Raw genomic sequence first — 22,805 nt, forward strand, 5'->3', positions numbered from 1 at the left:
CATCGTTAACTTTAATAAGCAAGTGCCGCAGGGACTGAAAGCTGGGAAAGGGGGTGAGAGAGGCTGTGCGAGCGAGTCAAACAGAACAAAGGTTTGTGGATTGGAAAAAAAACCGAACTATCACACGTCCTTGCGATGGGACTATCGCGCATGCGCACATTGCAATGGAGATGTTTAAACGATTTATCGTTCAGGCTTAGTTCAAAGTATGGAAAAAAAAAACGTGACTCATAGTCTGAAAAATGCGGTAACTCTAACTACTTTCGACGGCGTTAGACATCCAGTCCGTGTGGTTTTACCCAAGAGTCGCAGCAGAAGGAACAAGACGCCCAGCGCGTAGGATTTGAGTTCTGGGGTGACGGTCCTGATGAGGACGATGACGGAGGGAGTCTGGGCCATGGCGCCCACCAGGCTGCACACGCAGATGATGAAGAGGAAGATGAGGAAGGCCTCCTGGCAGCCAGCCGTCGGACATTTTCCCGGCACAGCCGTGGCCATTTCGCTCTCGGTCGACACGCAAGAGCATCCGCTCAAGTTCTGCTTAGAGAATTTTAAAAAATACATATTTAGTAAAAAAATGGATAATATTAATAGGTAATACAATGTTTTGATATAGAATTTATCATAGGATACTACATGAATGATAAATAAAATTTAATTTTATGTCTCAAGTTAGATGTGTATGACCGTTTTTTTTTTTTTTTTTATTAAAAAATATTAAAAAGTTAATTACACATTTTTAAAAAAGGGTATGTGATTGAATATACAGTTAAACTACATAAAACAACACAAAATAAATAAAAACCTTGTACTTAGTTTGAAAACTTTATTTGACATTGGCGTCATAGGACTGTCATAATTATGACATGACACTGTCATGAGCATTAATGAATGCTTATGACAAATGTCATTAAGTGTCATCTAGCTAGTGATGTCACTTTTGAATGGATATAAAAGATGCGGATTGGACATGGAGTCAGTGACAAAATTGGCTGGATGATGATTAGTGTCATCCAGCCAATTTATGCTTATGCATATTTTTGCTTTTGAGCCACCTGATTTTGAGAATCTGTCGATAAAGAGCCCCAATCCGATAGTGAAAAAAACGTTCCAAACATGTTACAGTACTGTATTTTTTACAGTAATTCCGTCTTTTTCTGGGAGTATTGGGGAGTATAAAATGTATATAATTTTGTATCTTTTGGCAATACCATGTGTTTCTCAATTATACATTCTGAGATACAGTGGTATGAAAAATTATCTGAACCTTTTGGAATTTCTCACATTTCTGCATAAAATCACCATCAAATGTGATCTGATCTTTGTCAAAATCTCAAAATCACACAGATGAAAAAACAGTGTGTGCTTTAACTAAAACCACCCAAACATTTATAGGTTTTTGTATTTTATTGAGGAAATATGCAAACAATGACAGAAGGGGGAAAAACAAGTAAGTGAACCATCACATTTAAAATGTTGTGGACCCGCTTTTGACAGCAATAACTTCAACCAGACACTTGCTGTAGATGCAGAACAGTCTGGCACATCGATCTGGACTAATCTTGGCCCAATCTTCTCTGTAAAACTGCTGTAGTTTAGTGACGGGATCTGTCGTTCACTTGAGTAAACGAATCCATTCCGGATCGTTCAGTAAAAAGATTCGTTCAAACGAATCGTTCAACGAATCGTTCGCCCCCCTCATCTCCCTCCCCGCCCAAATGAATCGTTCGGTTAGTGAACGGGAAGTGACGTTGCCGAACGAATCACCAAAGACCAGTTCACAGTATAACTGAACGGGAAGTGACATTCTTGGTCCCTCCCTCTCTCTTGCACACAGGCTCCTCATTGACCGCTCGTCGTAGTTTCAGTAATGAGTGACAGGCAATATCATTCTGCTTTCACAGACAGCCTCGTCTCCCTCCCGCTGCTGCAAAAGCGAGGGAGAACTTCCGCGTCGTCTGTCCTAGTTCTATGGGCTCAAAGTCATGGCTCGTGCTTGCATTTCGATTGAGGACACGGTTAAACATTTTCCTTTTGTGGGGGGAGCGGGGGGTTGGGGTCGGGGGCGCACGGACTTTCTTTAGCATGTTCTTGATCACATTTACAATGCTGCTGCTACCAGCCAACGCAGCATGCTTGCTGTCACGAAAATAAAAATAAATTGAAAGTTTAATTTCTAAATATGGAACGACCAACACATCATATTTACCTCTCGCTCTGTTGTATTTTTGTTTTTATGCTCATCACTATTATTTTTAGTCACTATTGTTAAAACTATAAGTGTAACTAGCTAGTTGTCGAATGTGCTGCTCTGAAATAAAGACAATACTACATTTTGATATTTGACAGTTTAATTGCAAATCAGTATTAAGATGATCGTATTGAATTTTTGCACTGGTATTAATAAATAAAATAACCCGGTCAGCTCCCCTGTCGTCCCCGCATCTCAGATCGTCAAATGCTGACGAGAAATGATTGCTTGCTCTTTACGATGTCGCCTTTCTACCCTCATTAGTCTGTTAAAAAAAATGTAGACATATTGCGACATCTCCCGTGTCCGCGTGCGTTGTTTTGGGGCGCTTGGGTAGCGCATGATGGACGGATTGACATAATTTGTCAAACCAACCGACACGCTCTGACACGAAAAAAAAAAAAAAAAAAAAACACTCGGAAAAAATTGACATGTATATACAGTTTCATTGCAAATCAGTATTATGGTGATCGTATTGAATTTTTGCACTGGTATTAATAAATAAAATAACCCGGTCAGCTCCCCTGTCGTCCCCGCATCTCAGATCGTCAAATGCTGACGAGAAATAATTGTTTGCTCTTTACGATATCGCCTTTCTACTCTCATTAGTCTGTTAAGAAAAATGTAGACATATTGCGACATCTCCCGAGTCCATGTGCGTTGTTTTGGGGCGCTTGAGTAGCACATGATGGACGGATTGACATAATTTGTCAAACCAACCAACACCTGACACGAAAAAAAAAAATAAAACACTTGGAAAAAATGGACATGTATATACCGTTTCATTGCAAATCAGTATTATGGAGATCATACTAAATATTCTTTTTTTCTGTGCACACATGAGGTAAATATCGCTGCCATGAAGCCTCCATATAGTTACAGTTCTTTGCCCCCTTCATTGCCGTCACGCGACCGCAGCTCAGCTTTTGCTTGCCTCGTAGCTACCCGTGTTTTAAATTACTGTAAATTTGATAGTATGTCGTAATAGGTAGTCGCGAGTCTGTTGAGAAAAGTAGTACACTAAACCATGCTCGCTAGATTTGTGTGGTGTTTTTCTCTTTTTGAGCTGCATTTGATAGGCTCCACATTAACAAATATGTGACAAAGTCCTTTCCTTTCATTTTTTGATTCGTTCACCGCATAGGCATTACTGGAAAGTCAAGTTAGCAGCAAGCTAGGTCAGGAACCGGAGGACCGAGTCACTGAACGGGAAGTGACAAAACTCAGTCTTGCCCCCCTGCCTGCACGCTGGCTACTCATTGGCCACCCGTGGAAGTGAGTGACATACGCCCTGATTCTGTTTCCGGTCCCTCCCCTGCCCGCGATGAGGCTGGCGTCTGATTGGTCGTGTGCGATGTCAGAAGACGCTGCCGCTTGCTCAACGCCCTCCCACGCAGTGAACAAGCACCAACTTCATAGAACGAATCAGTGCAGATGGTGATTAGTTCGGTCTCGTTCACCCAAACAATTCGTTCAAAAAGAACGAATCGTTCGCGACCGATACAACACTACTGTAGTTCAGTCAGATTCCTGGGATGTCTGGCATGAATTGCTGTCTTTAGGTCATGCCACAGCATCTCAATGGGGTTCAAGTCTGGACCTTGACTTGGCCACTCTAAAACGTGTATTTTGTTCTTCTGAAACCATTCTGAAGTGATTTACTTCTGTGTTTTGGATCGTTGTCTTGTCGCAGCATCCATCCTCTTTTTTAGCTTTAACTGTCTGACAGACGGCCTCAGGTTTTCCTGCAAAACCTCCTGATTAACTTTTGAATTCATTCTTCCATTAATGATTGCAAGTTGTCCAGGCCATGAGGCAGCAAAACAGTCCCAAATCATGATGCTCCCTCCACGTTTTACGGTGGGGATGAGGTGTTGATGTTGGTGAGCTGTTCCATTTTTCCTCCACACATGATATTGTGTGTTACTCCCAAACAATTCAACTTTGGTTTTATCAATCCACAAAATATTTTGTCAAAACTTCTGCGGAGTGTCCAAGTGCCTTTTTGCGAACATTAAACAGGCAATAATGTTTTGTTTAGACAGCAGTGACTTCCTCTGTGGAGTCCTCCTATGAAAACCATTCTTGGCCATAGTTTTACATATAGTTCATGTGTGCACAGAGATATTGGACTGTCCCAAAGATTTCTGTAAGTCTTTAGCAGACACTCTGGGGTTCTTTTTACCATCTCTGTGTATTCTGTGTACTCTTGGCATCATCTTTGGTGGACGGCCACTCCTTGGGAGAGAAGCAACAGTGCCAAACTCTCTCCATTTGTCGACAACTTCTCCAATTGTCAATTGATGAACATCCAGACTTTTAGAGATGGTTCTGTATCATTTCCCAGCTTTATACAAATCAACAATCCTTGACCACAGGTCTTTAAACAGCTCTTTTGACAGAGCCATGATGCACAACAGACAATGCGTCTCATCAAGACAATTCTTACTATAAAAATCTCATCAGTGATTGGGCACACACCTGACTTAAATTGTTTGGTAAAAATTGGTTCCAATTGCTCTTTAAATCTCCTTAGGCAGACGGTTCACTTACTTATTTCCCCCCCTTCTGTCATTGTTGGAATGCTATCCTCATTAAAGTAGGAAAACCTAAATGGTTGGGTGGTTTTAGTTAAAGCAGACACTGTTTTTACTTCTGTGTGATTTTGACAAAGACCAGATCAAATTTGATAGTGATTTTATGCAGAAATGTGAGAAATTACTAAAGGTTCAGATACTTTTTGATACTACTGTAGAGGTAGTCCCTGGGTTACGAGCAAGTTCCGTTCCTATGCTGACAACGTAACCGGAATTTAAATACCCCTAAATACCCCGCAAATCTCAATATTACTATCCAAAAACATGTGTTATGCGTCACTGTACCGTCCTCACCAAGACGTTGGAGCTAAGCCGTAGCTAGACAGTGAGCTAAGCTCCGAAATGAGTGTGGTTTGCTTTATTCAGCTTCTCATGACATCAACACTTGCAGAATGAAGCGAAAATAAAAATGGAAATTAAATCAGTTTCATCTTCAATAACAGCAATTCAAATTTGCGTTTTTAACTAGCTGCTGATACAGCAATAACAATACACACTAAAAGACAAAATGAAAAAAAAAAAAAAAACAATTTCGGTATCGGATCTGGACTTGGTATTGGCCGATTCTCAAAATCGGACTCTGGTGCAAAAATATCAGATCGGGACATCCCTATTTTAACTCATTTGCTCCCAAAAACGTATAAATAAATTCTATTTTTAGTTGTTTCAGTGTCCCAAAGATGAGTATTTATACGTCTTGTTTTTTTTTTTTTTTTTTACAAGAGACATCTCTGGGTTCTGATTCAATTTCGCTCCAAAGCACAAAGCTGAAATCCATTTTAAAGCAATAAAACTGGCCCCTGGATGGCAGTAGCGCATTTGGTAAGACCCGCAACCTGATTCAATTGTAACGAACGGCCGGGGCGCCGGCGGAAGACGACCGAATGGAGAACAACCTAGAGGACGCCCGGGATGCCAGGCGCTGGACGACCGAGCAGAACGACTGGGACCACCAGTGCAGCGGACGATGCCGTTGAGTCCGTGCTGCTCGCCGAGCAGACCCCGCAGAGACTAAAAAAAATCCATCTTTATGAGACAGGCGGCGATGAGGGAAAAGTTTACTCGGCTGTCACGGCCACAACAGCTTCATCTCTCAGTAAATAAATTGTTACTTTGCAATCAAAAGCTCTATTTGTCTTGTTGTTCATGTTATTTTGTAAAATGAAAACATTATTCAGATGTTTGGGATGTAACCAAAGAAAAAAATAGCTGTGTTAAAAGTCAAAGCTATGTTTGAAATGTATGCTCTCACAAAAAGCTCAATTTCTCTGTTTTTTCCTCAGAAATTGGAAAATTGTTCAAATTAAGCTATTTTCCACTGCTGATTTCTAAAGAAGGTATGACCTTACTTTTTCTCCTGCTGAAAGAAGAGAGTCTAATCTTTCTTTTGGTGGGTTCCATGTAGGGCTGGGCGATATGGCCTTAAACATGTATCACGATAAATTGAGCAGATTTATCTCGATAACGATAAATGACGATAAATTCGCCCAAGCGGACTGTTATATAATTTGAAAATCTGAATCAATGCATGAAATACAGATTAACTATTTCTTGTTGATTTATTTACCAGCATTCAATTTGATATACTGTATTTAACAATTGTACATGCAGTCTAAACATTAAGTTTATAAAAATGTATTGTAAGCAATAAGAATTTAAGTATGAACATTTATAACAGCGTGTATGACTTGAACAATGTACATTGTCAAAATCAATATGCCTGTGCAAACATGTAATTGTAACACAAATGACTTGCAGCTTGAACAGTACACTTCAAAAAGACAACTTATTGTTAATGGCTGCTGTGACATAATTATTAAATACAAGTGTTTACTTTATGGTTTATAGTTTTTTTTCCCCCCAGTGCATTTTTTAATAAATGCACGCACAATAAAAATAGCTGGGGCCATTTCTCGGTCATTATAAGTTTTGCCGTTGGATTGTACTTTATGCTGAATGCTTTACCATCACAAAAGCTATCAGAGGAATCACACGCAGACAGGTACAAAATAACGCCACATAGTAATTGCTAGATGCAGTCCGTGCCCAATCCACTCATTAAGTTCAGCCGTTTCGACAAGTTAGAGCCGCTATCCGACTCCATAACGTTCATTTGTAGCGTTAGCCGCTAGCTAGCGTTAGCCTGGCTACCAGTAGAAAGCACTGAAAGCACCATCTCCGGAAATCGTGAGAACAAAGGAGGACAGCGGGTGAAAGCCCGTCTGGATGCCACCAAGAGTCTACTAAATGTCGGTTGAAAGTTTGGTGAACCTCCCTTAAGCCACACTCCATCACGTTTTGCTTGTAGCGTTAGCTGCTAGCGTTAGCTTACCGGGCTTTTGTTTGATTGGCTTCCTGATGATCACGTGACTCCCTACGTAAGCACATTCACTGCTTTCTTAAAGGGGAATGAACATAGACGAACAACACAGAATCAAAGCGGGATGAAAAGACTATTTTCTTGTTTTATTAATTTACCGAATTTACCGACATGGTCAAAATTACGTCGGTCATCGTTAAGAATTTCGGTGACGGTAAATTTTCGGTTTACCGCCCTGCTCTAGTTCCATGTTTATATAGCAATAGGACAGAATTTTCCGTGGGCCTTGCAAAATTAGTCAAAATCCAGTAAAACGGCCGGGAGCGAAGGGGGTTGTACCAGTGAAAATGGCTGGGAGTGAATGAGTTAAATGATATAAAAAAGGCCAGTGTGAGATATGAAATTACAGGGCGAAAATGAGTCCCACTGCGGCCCTATGTGAAAATTTAGATCTTAAGTGTCATCTGTTGAATAGCCGTCCACTGTGATGACCAACTGTCCATGAACTGGTTAATTATATAAACCTTCTGCCTTATAAAAGTAACAATACTCATGTAAAATTTTAAGTCACTTGTCACTACACTAATTTGAAGCGAGTGCGGGTCTGGTGCAACAATGACCTGAGCGCTGATGTGGTTGCATCCGGCGAAGCAGCCCGACAGGTAGGTGACGCCGTTGGAGCCGCACACGGGGCTAATGGATGACGTGAAACAGTTGCACTGATTGATGCACGCCGCTTCCGGCTTTTTGCCCACTTGCAGCGTGCTGGACAAACACAAAAGGCCTCAATCATGAATATTTTATCCTCAATAAAAGGTAAATCAGTCTGTCTTATACTGCCCCCAGGTGGCTACGGGAATAAAAGAAAAGAGCCTGTTCTTACTTGTTGCCGTACGTGACAGTCACACCAGCTACAGAGCCCGTGTCACAGCCCAGAAACAGGAAGGAAATGTAGCAAGCGGTGGAAATCAAGTTGACCAACATTGCCATTCGGATGGCTCCCAGCGCTGACAGGTTGAGCTTTTTCACCAGCAGGCCACCCATGAAGATCCCCAGACAAGCGCATGGGATAGCTGTCATACCTGCAAACACACGCTATGTTACTTTGACATTTTACATCAGAGATTAAATGCGCGCAGACCTAGCAGCTGGTTGGCCGAGGTGGTGGTGAGGTTGAACTGTTGCTCCAGATATTTGGCCAAAAAAGCGGCGAAACCGGCCACCACGGCAATTTCCATGCAGGCGGCCAGGATGATGCATGTGAACACCGGGTTGGAAAGCAGGTGTTTGGTCACCTTAGGGATCACTGTCGGAAAAAGACTAGATTCAAAAATGGCAAAACACTAGACTAGAGTTGTCTGAGAATGACTTTTTAACCAATAACCGATATTGTCCAACTCTAAACATCTGATACCGATATCAAACATACCAATAAATGCAGTTGTGGACTTAACAATTGTATTATGATGCCTCACTGGATGCTTTAATAATTGTCAATAAGCATACAGTGAGGCAAATAAGTATTTAATCAACCACTAATTGTGCAAGTTCTCCCACTTGAAAATATTAGAGAGGCCTGTAATTGTCAACATGGGTAAACCTCAACCATGAGAGACAGAATGTGGAAAACAAACAGAAAATGACATTGTTTGATTTTTAAATAATTTATTTGCAAATCATGGTGGAAAATAAGTATTTGGTCAATACCAAAAGTTTGTCTCAATACTTTGTTATGTACCCTTTGTTGGCAATAACGGAGGCCAAACGTTTTCTGTAACTCTTCACAAGCTTTTCAAACACTGTTGCTGGTATTTTGGCCCATCCCTCCATGCAGACCTCTTCTAGAGCAGGGATGTTTTGGGGCTGTCGTTAGGCAACATGGACTTTCAACTCCCTCCACAGATTTTCGATGGGGTTGATATCTGGAGACTGGCTAGGCCACTTCAGGACCTTGAAATGCTTCTTACGAAGCCATTCCTTTGTTGCCCTGGCTGTTTGTTTGGGATCATTGTCATGTTAAAAGACCCAGCTACATATATAGATACATGACCCCATTCATTCTTTCCTTTACACAGATCAGTCGTCCTGGTCCCTTTGCAGAAAAAACAGCCCCAAAGCATGATGTTTCCACCCCCATGCTTCACAGTGGGTATGGTGTTCTTCGGATGCAATTCAGTATTCTTTCTCCTCCAAACACGAGAACCTGCGTTTTTACCAAAAAGTTTTACTTTGGTTTCATCTGACCATAATACATTCTATTCTCCCAGTCCTCTTCTGGATCATTCAAATGCTCTCTAGCGAAGCGCAGACGGGCCTGGACGTGTACTGGCATCAGCAGGGGGACACGTCTGGCAGTGCAGGATTTGAGTCCCTGGCGGCGCATTTTGTCACTGATAGTAGCCTTTGTTACTGTGTTCCTAGCTCTCTGTAGTTCATTCACTAGGTCCCCCGTGTGGTTCTGGGATTTTTGCTCACCGTTCTTGTTATGGTTTTGACGCCACGGGGTGAGATCTTGCATGGAGCCCCATATCAAGGGAGATTATCAGTGGTCTTGTATGTCTTCCATTTTCTAATAATTGCTCCCACAGTTGATTTCTTTACACCAAGCGAAGCGTGAAGACTTACAGAAAACGTTTGGCCTCCGTTATTGCCAACAAAGGGTACATAACAAAGTATTGAGATGGACAAATAAATTCTTTAAAAATCAAACAATGTGATTTCAAATCATAGGTTCAAATATTGCAATTTAAATTTGCTAATAAAAATCAGACATTTATTCTCTAAGTTTTCAAAATGTTTCCTTAGTGGTTTATTAATACAAAGGTTTGAATCGAACCGTGTATAACCTGAACCAATACATATGAACGTTAGTAAAAGTCAATACAGATTTATTTTGCATTGATCATTTAGCCTATCAATTAATTAGGTTCATATTCGTGAGAAATGTAGCCCTGTTCACCAAATCTGTTTCGTCTTATTAATGTCCCGTCCCTTGCAAAATGTATACACCCATGTTTTGCTTTTATATCCTCCACTGTCTTTTTGAGACACTTGATCAAGGTTAGTAAATAGACGACTTCTTGAGGTTATTCACCATTTAAACAGTAAATCCATTGATTACCAGTAGAGGGAGCCCTTGTACTACTATTACCATGCTTGGAGACGCCAAGACCCATTTAGTGGCTGCAGAACAGCAAGAAAGAGTGGTTTTCAGCGCTCACCCCTGAGTTGCTGACAGCAGGTGGGGCTATTGGACAGCTTGTGTTCCCCTACGGCCCCGTTGCTGGGCTTGGGAGCGTCCGAGTCGGGACTGAGAGGAGCAGGAGGAAGCATTGCCTGCTGGCTGTCCGGCCCGTCCTCTCCATCCTTGACGGGCAACGACTGCGGGAAGCCAAACATCAGGAGCGCCGAGCAGAAGAGTAAGGCACCGCAGAGGAGGAAGCCCACCCACCAGGCCCCGATCCACCGCGGGTCCTCCGGGGTGATGCCCAGTTTATCTGTGAGGACCCACACGCGGCTCGGTTAGCATCCTGAGAATAAAAATATTTCCAGCGGATTGAGGCACGTCACCGGTGTCAATGAAGATGGCGTCCACGTAGAATTTGGTGCAGACGGAGCCTAGAATGAAGCCGCAGGCGGGGCCGAACACCAGCGTGGAAAAGAGGATACCTGCGAGAAGCATGAAAGGCATTTTAACTTGGATTGCTGGCATTGAATGATCATGTTTTACTGCCATTGACGGCAATAGACGTCAAATTCATTTTACGCGAGAGAGCTGGCAGCGATGTGGCCCAAAATTGAGCTTCTATTTCTGGTGCTTTTTTTTTTTTTTTTGGGTAGCTGCTTGTGTTTATAGACTTGACTTCTGGCACTCTATTTTCTTTCCCTACCGTTTTGCAGGTGCCACTGAGCCCCTACACCAGTGGTCTCAAACCGGTCCTCAAAGGGCCGCAGGGGGTACTGGATTTCATTCCAACCAAACGAGACAAATACCTTTTCACCAATCTGGTTTCTTACAAGTGTAATCAGTTGATTGCAATCAGGTGCTGCTTATGTTAGTAGAAACCTCATTGGTTGAACTGTTTGTGCTGGATCTGTTGGAACAAAAACCAGGACCCACTGCGGCCCTTTGTGGAGTCGGTTTGAGACCGCTGCCCTACACCATCATAAAGCACTCACAGACAGACACACTTTGAGCTTCACCTTATTGAAAGACCGCATCCGCAACTAAAGTCACCGGTGATCACACTACTAGTCTACAGTGATCACTCGCTACTTCGCGCTTCAAACTTCGCGCCCTCAGTCCATCGCAATTTTTTTTTCAATTAAAAAAAATTAAAAAACTTGGAACTTCCCAAACTGCGTTGGAAGCCTTGATGTTAACGTTATCATAACAGCACCGAGGCACTCTCAATCACTGATAATGTATCGTGTGTGAACTGTCTGTTGTTGAAAATTAAACATCAAAACAACTCTTTTGACACCAAATCTGTGCGTTATTCTTCATATACTTGAAGTGTGACACGTAAATAACTCACAGATTCACAGCAAACATATGTACACAATAAATGATGAAGCGCACCAACCAAAAATACGACATAACGTGATAAAAAGCTGGCAGTTTTTGGCCAACTGGGTCACTGCTCCATGTGGCCATTCGATTCCAAACACACACATACTTGTCTCGGTGGTTCTTCCATTTTATTATTCAATCGCTGGCTGACCCCCAGCCCCGTATTTTCCTCCCACAAATTCTTCATAATGTCTTGAAGAGACATTGTACAAGTTGTCGTACTTGCTCTTCTTTGATACTCTGGTCGGCTTGGTCCATTTTTGCGTGTAGAAAAATCATGTTTGACATTGTTGATTTCGCGCTGAACAAGTCTGAGCGGATCAATCATAGTCAATTTCCACCACGTCACACGTGTTGACGCGACGCAAAGTCAGAAAAATGAGAAGGAGCCAGAGAGGCTACGGCGGAGGGTCGTAAATCGGTTCTTCCTTGACGGCGCAGGTCTGACTCGGAAGTATAACTCTGCCTTCACTCTCGCTCCCTACCTCCCTGTCCCTGCTCTTTGCTCCTCAGGCACTGTGGCACTGTACTGGAGTTGCTTATTAAAGTTAACGATGTTGACAGATGCTTGTGTTTGAACTTGACAGAGTCACAAACTTCAGAAGCGCAGCATGTGTCAATCATCGTTTACTTGTTAAACAGTTGCTGTGGCACCTCATTGTGTGTAAATAAGCAGCTTGAGCGGATCTGAATGGACTCACTCAATGAAGTGTTGTGAGTGCTGCCTTGGAACAGACAGTCTCTGTGCGTATGCGCAGGCGGGGTGATAAGGAAGCGCGCGCTGGAATATATGTGTGTGTGGCGACATTCGAGGCAACCAGACGTGTTGTGTTCGTGGCAATAACTGCCACTTGTTAAAAGTGATCCTGAGCAGTTTAGAATTTCCACATGTCACTCCAAAAGTCACAGCCAAGGGAGGTAACAGAAGCATTTGATAAAGCCAAGCAATTTACTACTCCAGTACTTTATGCTTGTTTAAAAATAATTCGGTGGGACGGTAACATGTTTAAAACGTATCATAATTATTACATTTGAAGTGCTTAAAAACAATTTATTAAAAAAAATATATATACAGTGGTACCTCTACATACGAATTTAATTCGTTCCAGGACCTTGTTTGTAAGTCGAAATGGTCGTATGTCGAGCAGGATTTTCCCATAGGAATACATTATAATTCCATTAATTCGTTCCAAAGCCTAAAAACATACACTAAATTCTTAATAAATACTGCTGGCACTGTTACAAATGGCAATTAAACATAGAAAAACAAATAAGTTATAAATAAATAAGTTAGAATAATATAATAAGAAGAAGAATAATTAATAATTATTCCTGTAAATAATGTAACGAATTGGATTCTAATATGGCGGACACTTTTTACTGTCCCTGAACGCACCGCGAAGCTGACGTCACGGTGAGATAGGTCGGTGCGCCGGGTGCGGTAGAGATAATACTTTCGTTTTCTTGAGAGCAGTCAACTGCTTAAGACAATGGGCGTTTTGTGTTGGATAAGTTCTTAAATAAATGATAAAAACGCGACGAAGCTGGCGATTTCCTTGGCAATGTTACCACAATAATAATTGTCACCTTAACTTATAAATAGTGGCGAACGGTGGTCGGAAGAGGACCATGGAGCTGTATTGTTGAGCCAGTTCAGGGACGCGCACACCAAGCTCATATTTTTCTATAACTTGCATCTTCATTTCAAAGGTAAGCATCACTTTTTTCCTTGTTTCTCCAACTGTATCAACTTTTTTTGAAAACTGTGTTGATTTCTCACACAAGAAAATCCACCGTGCGTTCGTTTGCAGTGCTGTCATGTCGTCGTATTTCGAGCAACTCGTCGGATGTAGAAACAAATGGCGGCTCAAATTTTACGTCGGATGTCGAAAAGATCGTGTGTCGAAGTGATCGTATGTAGAGGTACCACTGTATTTTAATGATACTTTGGGGGGGGGGGAGTGAAAAAACATGTCTTATATGTATCTCTTTCCAATGCTAAATCTGAATAAATACATTGAACAGACAAAAAAAATTTTTTTTTGGGGGGGGGGGGGTGCGCTACTTCAGTTTTTCACTTATTGCAGCGGTCCCCATTAACTGCGAAAAACGAGGTATCACTAAATAATTTAGATCATTTACAGATTTTCATTTCAGCTACGTTCAAACCGCAGGCCAATTCTGATTTTTTTGCCCATATGTCACATTTATATCTGAGATTTTCATGCAGTATAAGCAGTCCAGAACGAGCAATGGCTGGATAACACTGCCCAAGATTTCTTTTGCTCCTTGATATCACTGTCATGTTAAAAAATGTTGACCTGGTAACATGCAATCCTCAGAAATTGCAACTAAAGCGTGACGGCTGAGACCAACATATTTATTTCCATACTCACGTGCCACACGTGTGACAGTGCGCCGTCAATGGCAACCAATGAGTTAAAAATCCACACAAGGTCCAACATTAGTTTACGAACTTGAATTTATTGTGAAGGGACGTCGAGCTCCGCTGCTTTTATTGTTTAAATCTTGCACGGATTGTTGAAACATTACATCTTCATGTAGGATTAACTCCATCTTCAGATGTCAACAGACCACAACCGAGAAAGTGTCTGGCACACAGAAGCCTTACTACTGACCACCCTGATGAGCAGCAATCATTGAATTACCTCCAGAATAAAATCCCACTTCCTCTGCCAGTCCAGCGTGATACATTAGCCTCTTGTGATACATGTTCCCTTGCCAAGAGCGGTTATTACATCACAGGCAACACATGTAGCAAGATAATCTTTCGTTTTCAATGAAAAGAAACCCATAATTTTCATGAGAAACTGTACAATTATCATTCGCTGCCGACGTCCAAGTCAAAACGGATTGAACGTTTATCCCCGTCATTGGCAGCCAATAATGCATGGGAATATTAGCAACGTATTACCCTCACGGCAGCCCTGTAACCTGATAAGCACAAAACAAACTAATTTGTTCATGTTGCAGTTCAACCAAAGCCCTTTAGCATTCGTCAATGATCTTCCTAGGGGAGTACGTCAGATGTAATTCAATAATGGAGCTCTGCTCTTGTGTTTTTGCCTCCATCTAATTTGTTTAGAGACCAATAGAACAAGGCTGGGCAGGCGACTGCCCGAGAGGCTTTCCCTTTCCGGATTTTAAATCCCGCACAAATTCAGGGGCTATTGTTTCAAACTAACAGGAATGACCAGTTCGTCCGGTCAATATATCGGGCCGATATTTGGAAATATGACGTATATGGGTATCTGCTTTTTTAAAATCCAACTGGCCAATATAAAAAAGTCAATTTAAAACTAGGGATAGGGAGTAGGGATAACACAATTTTTCAGAGGATCAGAGTTTGGTAAAAAGGATTGGGTTTTGAATTTAAAAAAATATATTTATTATTTATTTTAAATATTTATTTAATATATTTTTCTGCCTCATGCTCGTACAGTCTCACTCTCCCTCCTGCTGCTTTTCTTGGTCAGCAGTGTGCTGTGAGTTTTGCTTGTGCCTTGAAGCTTTGATCTTGCCAAAGAAGCTCAGCAGCGCTACTTCAAAGACGCCGAATATGTCAATCATCATTTAGCTTGTTAAACAATAGTGTGCTGTGGCAACTCATTGTGTTTGTGTGTGCGGCTAACCCTAACTCTTAGCAGTGAGCAGATTTGACTGGATTCACTCAATTAAGAATTTAATAAAGACAAGCATTTTTCTTCGTAATTCTAGCTAGAAAATAATTCGCATTATGATTATTATTTTTTTTTTTTGGAGGGGGGACACTTTTTTCCTGAGAGCTATTTTTTTTTTTAACTTTAATTCAACTTTATATAAGAGATGTTTCTGAGTCTAGGAAATTGAAGCACTTCTGGAGCCATTATTTTCTATTTGTGTGATTCAATAAACATGCTTTTGTAAAATTTTCAATCAAAAAATAAACTAGTAGCTCGCCATTGTTGATGTTAATAATTACACCATGCTCACTCATGGTACTAACCCATAAAATCAGTTGGACCCAAGCACCAGCAGAGGGCGCCAAACACCAAAAAACAAGTAACAAGAGGACATTACACTGTACTGTCATTTTAATCTGTTTGAGCGGGGCATGTGCGTTAATTGCGTCAAATATTTTAACGTGATTAATTAAAAAAATTAATTACCACCCGTTAGGGCTGTCAAAATTATCGCGTTAATACATATATATATGTATAAATTTTGAATCTAGCTCTATTAGTGAATTAATTTTCAAGTGATTTAACAAATTAAGTTTCTATTTCTTCAAAAACCAGGCAGCAAGTAGCTGTTATGTAACTGTCAGATGTAATCTCTCACTTCAGTAGGGAAGTTTGTGACCTTCCATTATTGGCCTCTCAAGTTCTGACTTCACGTGAGGGCGGAGGAGGAAGAGATGGTCTTTTGTTTGAAAGCTATTTATCTTGAGCAGACACAACACAGCCATTTTTGGACATCTGTGCCCGCCCCGTCGGACTCTTCTTTGTTGTTGCACCCAACTGTCCTTTTGACATTTCGGGGTTATGCTACTCTTTATCTTTTGGAATGATAAAGCTCGCCCGTCCGTTTCTTTGCGCTCCCTTGTGAAAGTGGCACAGGCCGTCGTGTCTTATCTCGCTCGGAGGATTACCGAGCCAACTTAAGCAGGATTACTGAAGGAAGTGAAGGAATTGGCTTTGTACAGTGAAAACATAAAATGAACTGCGGCTGGACACGGCAGACATAATGCACTTGACGTTTCAATCTGAGGGAAGTAATTAAACTTTAGGACTTCTTCTAAATACTAACGGTTTCAATAACCACTACAACTGTTCGTTACTTACATGGGGCTTTTTTGGGGAAGTCCTGTTGCAGCCTGCAACATGACTGGCTACTTGCAAAGAGATAGTTGTCATCTAATCAAGCAGGCTCTTTTGAAGTGGCCATGAAGCAAGCCTGCAACAGCAGAAACGTGAGGGGTGGCAGTTTTCACACAGGAGGCAAGCCACCAATGTGGAGGAAGTTAAAGAGCGTATAACGTGAACGAGCGCACTGGATGTAGCATTATTTTCAGTTGTAAGACAATAACAGATCCAATCTTTCTGCTGTCATTGTTTCATTGTTGATTGTAGCTTTGCATGTAATGCACAAGGTACTATTCATAATATTTTCTATTTTTTCCCCAATGGCGTTTCTTCCAACAAAAACCGTTTGACCCACCGACACCGTTCATACACCAAAAGACCAGAATTCTCACGCGGCAGCCCCAAAAATTACCATTCACTCAATTTTGAAGAAAAAGTGAAATTTCAAAATGTTTTTTCTTGGGGCAATAACATACACTTCCGCCAAAATTTGCCAAAAACGTTCCCATTCATTTCCAATGGACACAATTTCCCATTGTTTTCCAATGGCCCTATTCGCCATTCTACTGACGGGAAGTGGCCTGTGATCACCAGGAAGAGACGCGTTTTCAACCGGAAACATCCTGAACTCCCCCCGAATCAACAGACAATCAGCAAATATCAAGAAGAAGTGACCCTTAAATATCACCAAATCAACAGGATGTGAGCTTGAAATTACTCAAAATCAACAGGAAGTGAGCAGATATCTACATGAGGTGACCCCAAATACCTAAAAATCAACAGGAAGTGACCCTATATACCAACCAACACAGCTAACCTACCATCGCAATTTCTCCATAAATATAATTTTCTACTTTTTTTAAACAGATACTATTTTTACCGTTGATTTTTTTGCCTCTTATTATAGTCGAGTAATCACCAACACGTAAACCCTGTTTTGGCATTAAAAGTAGGGATGCAGCTATCGATTTTTTTAGTAGTCGATTAATCGATGAACTAATACGTTCAAATAATCGAGCAATCGGATAAGGAAAAAAAAAAAAAACCTAAGCTGAGCCTCAAATGGTATACAAAAATAAATAAACGATTATCTACGTACAACAAAAGAACAATTGGCTGATTTACATGGCAAAAGTTTGCTACCTTAAATGCTATAAAATGCTAATGTTTTTTTTTTTTTTTTTTAATTTAAAACAATGCTCTTAACAAATGGTCCACACTCATATTTCACAAAAAACAGCTAAATATACTGGGGCTGCAGCTATCGATTATTCTAGTAGTCGACCTGAGCTGAGCCTCAAATAGTATGAAAAAAATAGATAAATGAGGATCTATGTACAACAAAAGAACAATTGGCTAACTTACATAGCAAAAGTCTGCTAGCTTAAATGCAATGAAATGCTAACTTTTTTTTTTTTTTTACAATGCTCTTAACAAGTGGTTCAAACACATAGTCCCACATAAACAGCTAAATAAACTAAATCAATGCATTAAAAAATTGTTCAAACAAAAACTTAGCTTATGTTGGTCTTGACAGTGTGCAGCTGGATTCAGCCATGTTAGGTGATTTATGTCATATTCACTGTTGCCACTAGAGAGCAGGGAATCCACCCAAATCAATAAAACTAAATGTAAACACTTTCAAAACAAACCATTACAACTCAACTTTAATTAAACGAATACTCGAAGCAGCACAATTTAATTTGAATCTTTTTTTTCTAATCGAATTACAAGATTAATCAATTTATCGTTGCAGCTGAATAGAAGAGGTAAAAAAAACAAAAACAAAATACAAACAGTGGCTAGAACACATTTCTAACTAAACAGTAATTTTGTAGTTCTGGAAACGCTGACATGAACTAACAGGTAAAGTCATGCGAACGTCACGGCTCCGAGGAGTTTATTAGGATGAGGCACGCTGGATTAACGGCTGATCGCTGATCCACCAGGACGCGCTAACCGCATTAGACGGTAGCTTTCACTCGGGAATGGAATTCAGCCTTGTCGCAAGTGGCTTTTTGCATACGTATCACTCATCCTAGAAGCACGTGTTCACATCAATTCAACTGAAAATAAGGAAATGGATATTATTCGGGAAGTGTAGGACTCATTATTCACTCATCTTCCATGCCACGTATCCTCACGAGGGTTGTAGAGGTGTTGGAGCTTAATTAATTCAATTAATACAGAGGTTCGCTACCTTGTTAAAGGTACCAAACCCCACGAGTTTCACATGTGCATTCACCGAACCCTTCGGAATTAGATAAAGCATTTTCCCCCAGTTTAACACTCCTATATCTAAACTAGAGAGCTAATACCTTAGCAAATTCCTGTTCTTCTCATTTTGACAGCGTGTTTTTAAAAAGGTCAAAATTTTGGTAACTTTATTTAACACTGGCGTCATAAGACTTCCATAAGACCGTCACAATTATGACATGACACTGTCATTAGCATTAGTGAATGCTTATGACAGATGTTATTAAGGGATACCACTGTCAAATAAAGTGTCATCAAAATTCTAAATCCACAATACTCATTGGTCTGATAGTAGACTTCACTAACAGTTGACAGCTTCCACAAACATTGCGCCAATTATTCCCATTGGGGGCTGACCCAGGCAGAGCTGAGTTGGCTTCACTGTGATAAACTCAAACACACGCTGTGTTCAAAAGCCGGATTTAGGTGGAAACAGGACGAATGTTTTACTGCATACAAGCAGGCAGGGTTGTCTCAAGAGTGATTTGGTCAAGGATTCAAGGTAATTACTAGAGCTGGGAATCTTTGGGCACCTAATGATTCGATTACGATTCAGAGGCTCCGATTCAATTATAAAACAATTATTGATGCACCCCCCTCCCTTAAAAAAAAAAAAAAAAATCTGTAAAATTCTTCATTCTGTATCAGCAGCTTTAAACTACATTCAATTAATTTAATGTGAATCAACTGTTACAGTTGTTAAAATTGCTCCCGTTATTCCATAATTTCCCTTCTGTCTACTTTTGTCAAAGTTTTAAAACTATTTCATCATTTAAAGATAGATTCAAGACAAGATTCTGCCGATTTAGGAGTATTTTAGATAAAAAGTTAATTAGGTTCGCTACAACAGAGCCTTCTAGAGAAGTCACTGGTTTAGTACTGCTTTAAGATGGCGGCTGTTTACTAACGCCGGAAAGTCTGTCATTTCGCATCTCGGTTAAATAATACATGTTCTAACACCGCCGTCGTCTGTCATTTTGCATCTAGTTCTACATATATATGATATCTACTGTAGCCGTATGTTTGTAGCAACTAGCAACTGGGTGTTGTTTGTAGCGGCTACCGGCCGCAGTCAGGTATGATTGTTTTTTTATCTTGCGGCATGAGTTAAACATGATATTTACTCTCGGTCTGTTCCTCATTGCGTCCCAAAGACCGCGCTGACTGTGTTTTACTTCCGTTTTACCTGGTATAATTCAATAATCGGAATTTGGATGTTTGTGAATCGTTCTCGAATCTTCCACGGCCGAAATCGTGAATAATCTAAGAATCGGAAATTTCGCACGCCTCTAGTAATTACTATATAAAAGAGCCCCATGCATCCACTTTCAACTTAAAAAGCTCTTTGTTTTGTGACTGCCACCACATTGGATTACACAATAGTGTAATTTTAGCTTGAAATATTTCTGTAAAATGAATGATAGCTGCCCGTTTTTTGCTTTTAACCCAGAATTTAGACTGTTCTATGTTCATATCTATAGAAATTCTGGTGATGTAAGCATTTACTGTATTTACAAGAATAGAATTTTCAACTTAAAAAGCTCTTTGTTTTGTGATGGCTGCCATGTTGTATCCATTACACAGTAGCGTGGTAATTATCGGCCAGCTGCCCGTTTTTGGCAAAAAAAGTAGTAATTTAGACATTTCTGCATCCATACAAAAAAAAAAAAAGCCATTTAAGTGTTTTATTTTATGGAACATTTCAATCTAAAAACAACGAGGACCAGATAGCCGGCAAGACGTGCCTCCGTGCTGAGGCAATGGTAACATCAGAATTCAACCTACCTATATAGGTTCTGATTGTACATGGAAAAACGCAAATTTTGCACACACCTTTGGACAACGATACAAAATAATATTAACGTTTTTTGATTTTAATGAAGACAATTCCTTTGAACAAAACTGCTTATCCAAAACAACATTGTGTTTGATATTTTGCGTTTCAGTCGATTTGATTGGATCGTTGCTTAACTCTTTATGGCTATTTCAAAATGAACTAAACTCCATAAAGAACTGGCGAGCACATCCTTGAACATTCATTCCAATTAATTTAAACTGGGAAGACTGGCTATCAATGCTCAGGTTTTATGTTATGTTCGAAACTGAATTTAAAAAATCAGTAAAAAAACGATCACTTCTCTAAAAAGTTTTTAAAGTTTTCTTTTTTAAAAATAATTAAATTTAAAAAATTTAATTAAAAAACACTTGTAGTGTTTCTTTTTTAATCTAATTTTAAAAATAAGGTCAATTTCAGTTTTTTCCCTTTTCTGATTTGTTCTATTATAAAAATAAAAAAATAAATAAAAATTATCATTTTTACATACCGTAATTTCCAGACTATAAGGCGCACCTGACTATAAACCGCCACCCACCAAATCTAACACAAAAACATTTGTTCATAGAAAAGCCGCACTGGACTATGAGCCGCAGCTGTCCTCACTGTATTATGGGATATTTACACCAAAAGATATTAACCGGTAACACTATTTGACAGCGGCATAATAAGACTGTCATAAGACCAAATGAACCACCATGAAGCTTTGAACCACTTGGCTGCAAAGCTTCATTTGATCATCACTGCTCCCTTGGGGGAGACCGTCAACCTCTGCTGCCGCCTGCTGTCAACACTGTTGTCGTCCAACATGCCTCTTAGCATGCATTGCACCCCTACAGGTGTACATAATAATCAAAATTTATGTTCTGTGCTAATTATTTCTTCAGTTACTGTTCCAGTTGTTTCATGAATTGCTAGTTATGGTATTTGGTAACACTTTATTTGACAGTGGCGCCATAATTATGACATGAAAATGTCATGAGTATTAATAAATGCGTATAACATGTCATTTAGTGTCTTTCGGCAAATTATCTCACTTCTGAATGGATGTATAAGATCCGAACTGGACATAAATGGAGTTAGTGACATAATTTGCAGGATGACACTTAATAACATCGGTCATAAGCATTCGGTAATGCCCATGATAGTGTCATGTCATTATTATGACAGTCTTATGACACCACTGTCAAATAAAGCGTTACCTATTAAACCAAATAAATCAACAAATAAGTCGCACTGGACTATAAGCCGCAGAATTCAAAACGAGGGGGAAAAAAAGCAGCTTATAGTCCGAAAATTACGGTAATATTCTTTTGTTAACTCTTTAACTCATTGTCAAATCCATATCCTCTCTCAGTCAAAATGGATTTGACGTCATGACAGCCAATGAGTTAGAAACCAATCGATTGATCAATCCAGATCAATGTATTGACATATGTCTTTCTAGATTACATCCAGTGTTTTCTTCTAAAATCCAAATTCATTCACTGTGGCAATATTGTGTTGTTTGTTGGTCAACTTGTAAAGGGCGTGATCAGTGTTTCCTTGTTGTGGAACATAATCCTCTCAACCACAACATCAAAATAAATCATTGCGTTCCTGGTCTGCCGTCTCCTATAGTGACCCTGTTGATTGTGCGCAGCAGTGACCCAAATAACAAGCTTAAAGTAGGCTCAACTGCATTTCATAGGCCATTTTACCAAGGCACTAAAAACTTCCACTTTAGCCAAATTTAGCAAAATTTGGAAAATGGAGCCTTTGGGACACTTCCTGCTCGGATCTCATCTCACCCAAACACGAGACATGTTTGGGAAAGAAGACTCTCATGCCATATGGGTGCTATATAAAAAGTGCAGCTTATGGACCTGTTTAAAACTATTAGCGTTTTGAGCCGACAGGATGAGCGGCGGGGTTAGAGTGGAGTTTGGGGGCTGCGGCTCAAGCCGTCGATGTGATGTCACGGTAAAACAAGTTCAGTCATTGGCTGCTCTTGAAATTTTCCGTACATTTTTTTTTTTTTTTTTACACGAATGCAGCCTGAAAATGCTGTGCCAGACAGATCTCTGCCCTTTTGTATAATTCAAAGGCTGCCACAACCGAGCTGCCACA

At 40.3% G+C, this 22,805-nt stretch overlaps 1 protein-coding gene across 3 annotated transcripts in view; it reads right to left on the reverse strand.

Moving 5' to 3' along the window:
• The window catches only part of slco3a1a (solute carrier organic anion transporter family member 3A1a), a 90,325-nt gene that overhangs the window by 5,454 nt on the left and 62,066 nt on the right, over positions 1 to 22,805 (reverse strand). For all 3 annotated transcript variants that reach the window (XM_057836127.1, XM_057836126.1, XM_057836125.1), the window contains 6 exons: positions 10,739 to 10,837; positions 10,390 to 10,665; positions 8,310 to 8,474; positions 8,052 to 8,250; positions 7,789 to 7,933; positions 300 to 537 (listed from right to left, as the gene is read on the reverse strand). In XM_057836127.1, coding sequence (XP_057692110.1) covers positions 300 to 537; positions 7,789 to 7,933; positions 8,052 to 8,250; positions 8,310 to 8,474; positions 10,390 to 10,665; positions 10,739 to 10,837 — 1,122 coding nt within the window. The remainder of the gene's footprint in view (positions 1 to 299; positions 538 to 7,788; positions 7,934 to 8,051; positions 8,251 to 8,309; positions 8,475 to 10,389; positions 10,666 to 10,738; positions 10,838 to 22,805) is intronic.

Source organism: Corythoichthys intestinalis, chromosome 5 (assembly GCF_030265065.1).
Source record: "Corythoichthys intestinalis isolate RoL2023-P3 chromosome 5, ASM3026506v1, whole genome shotgun sequence".
Lineage (NCBI taxonomy): Eukaryota > Metazoa > Chordata > Actinopteri > Syngnathiformes > Syngnathidae > Corythoichthys > Corythoichthys intestinalis.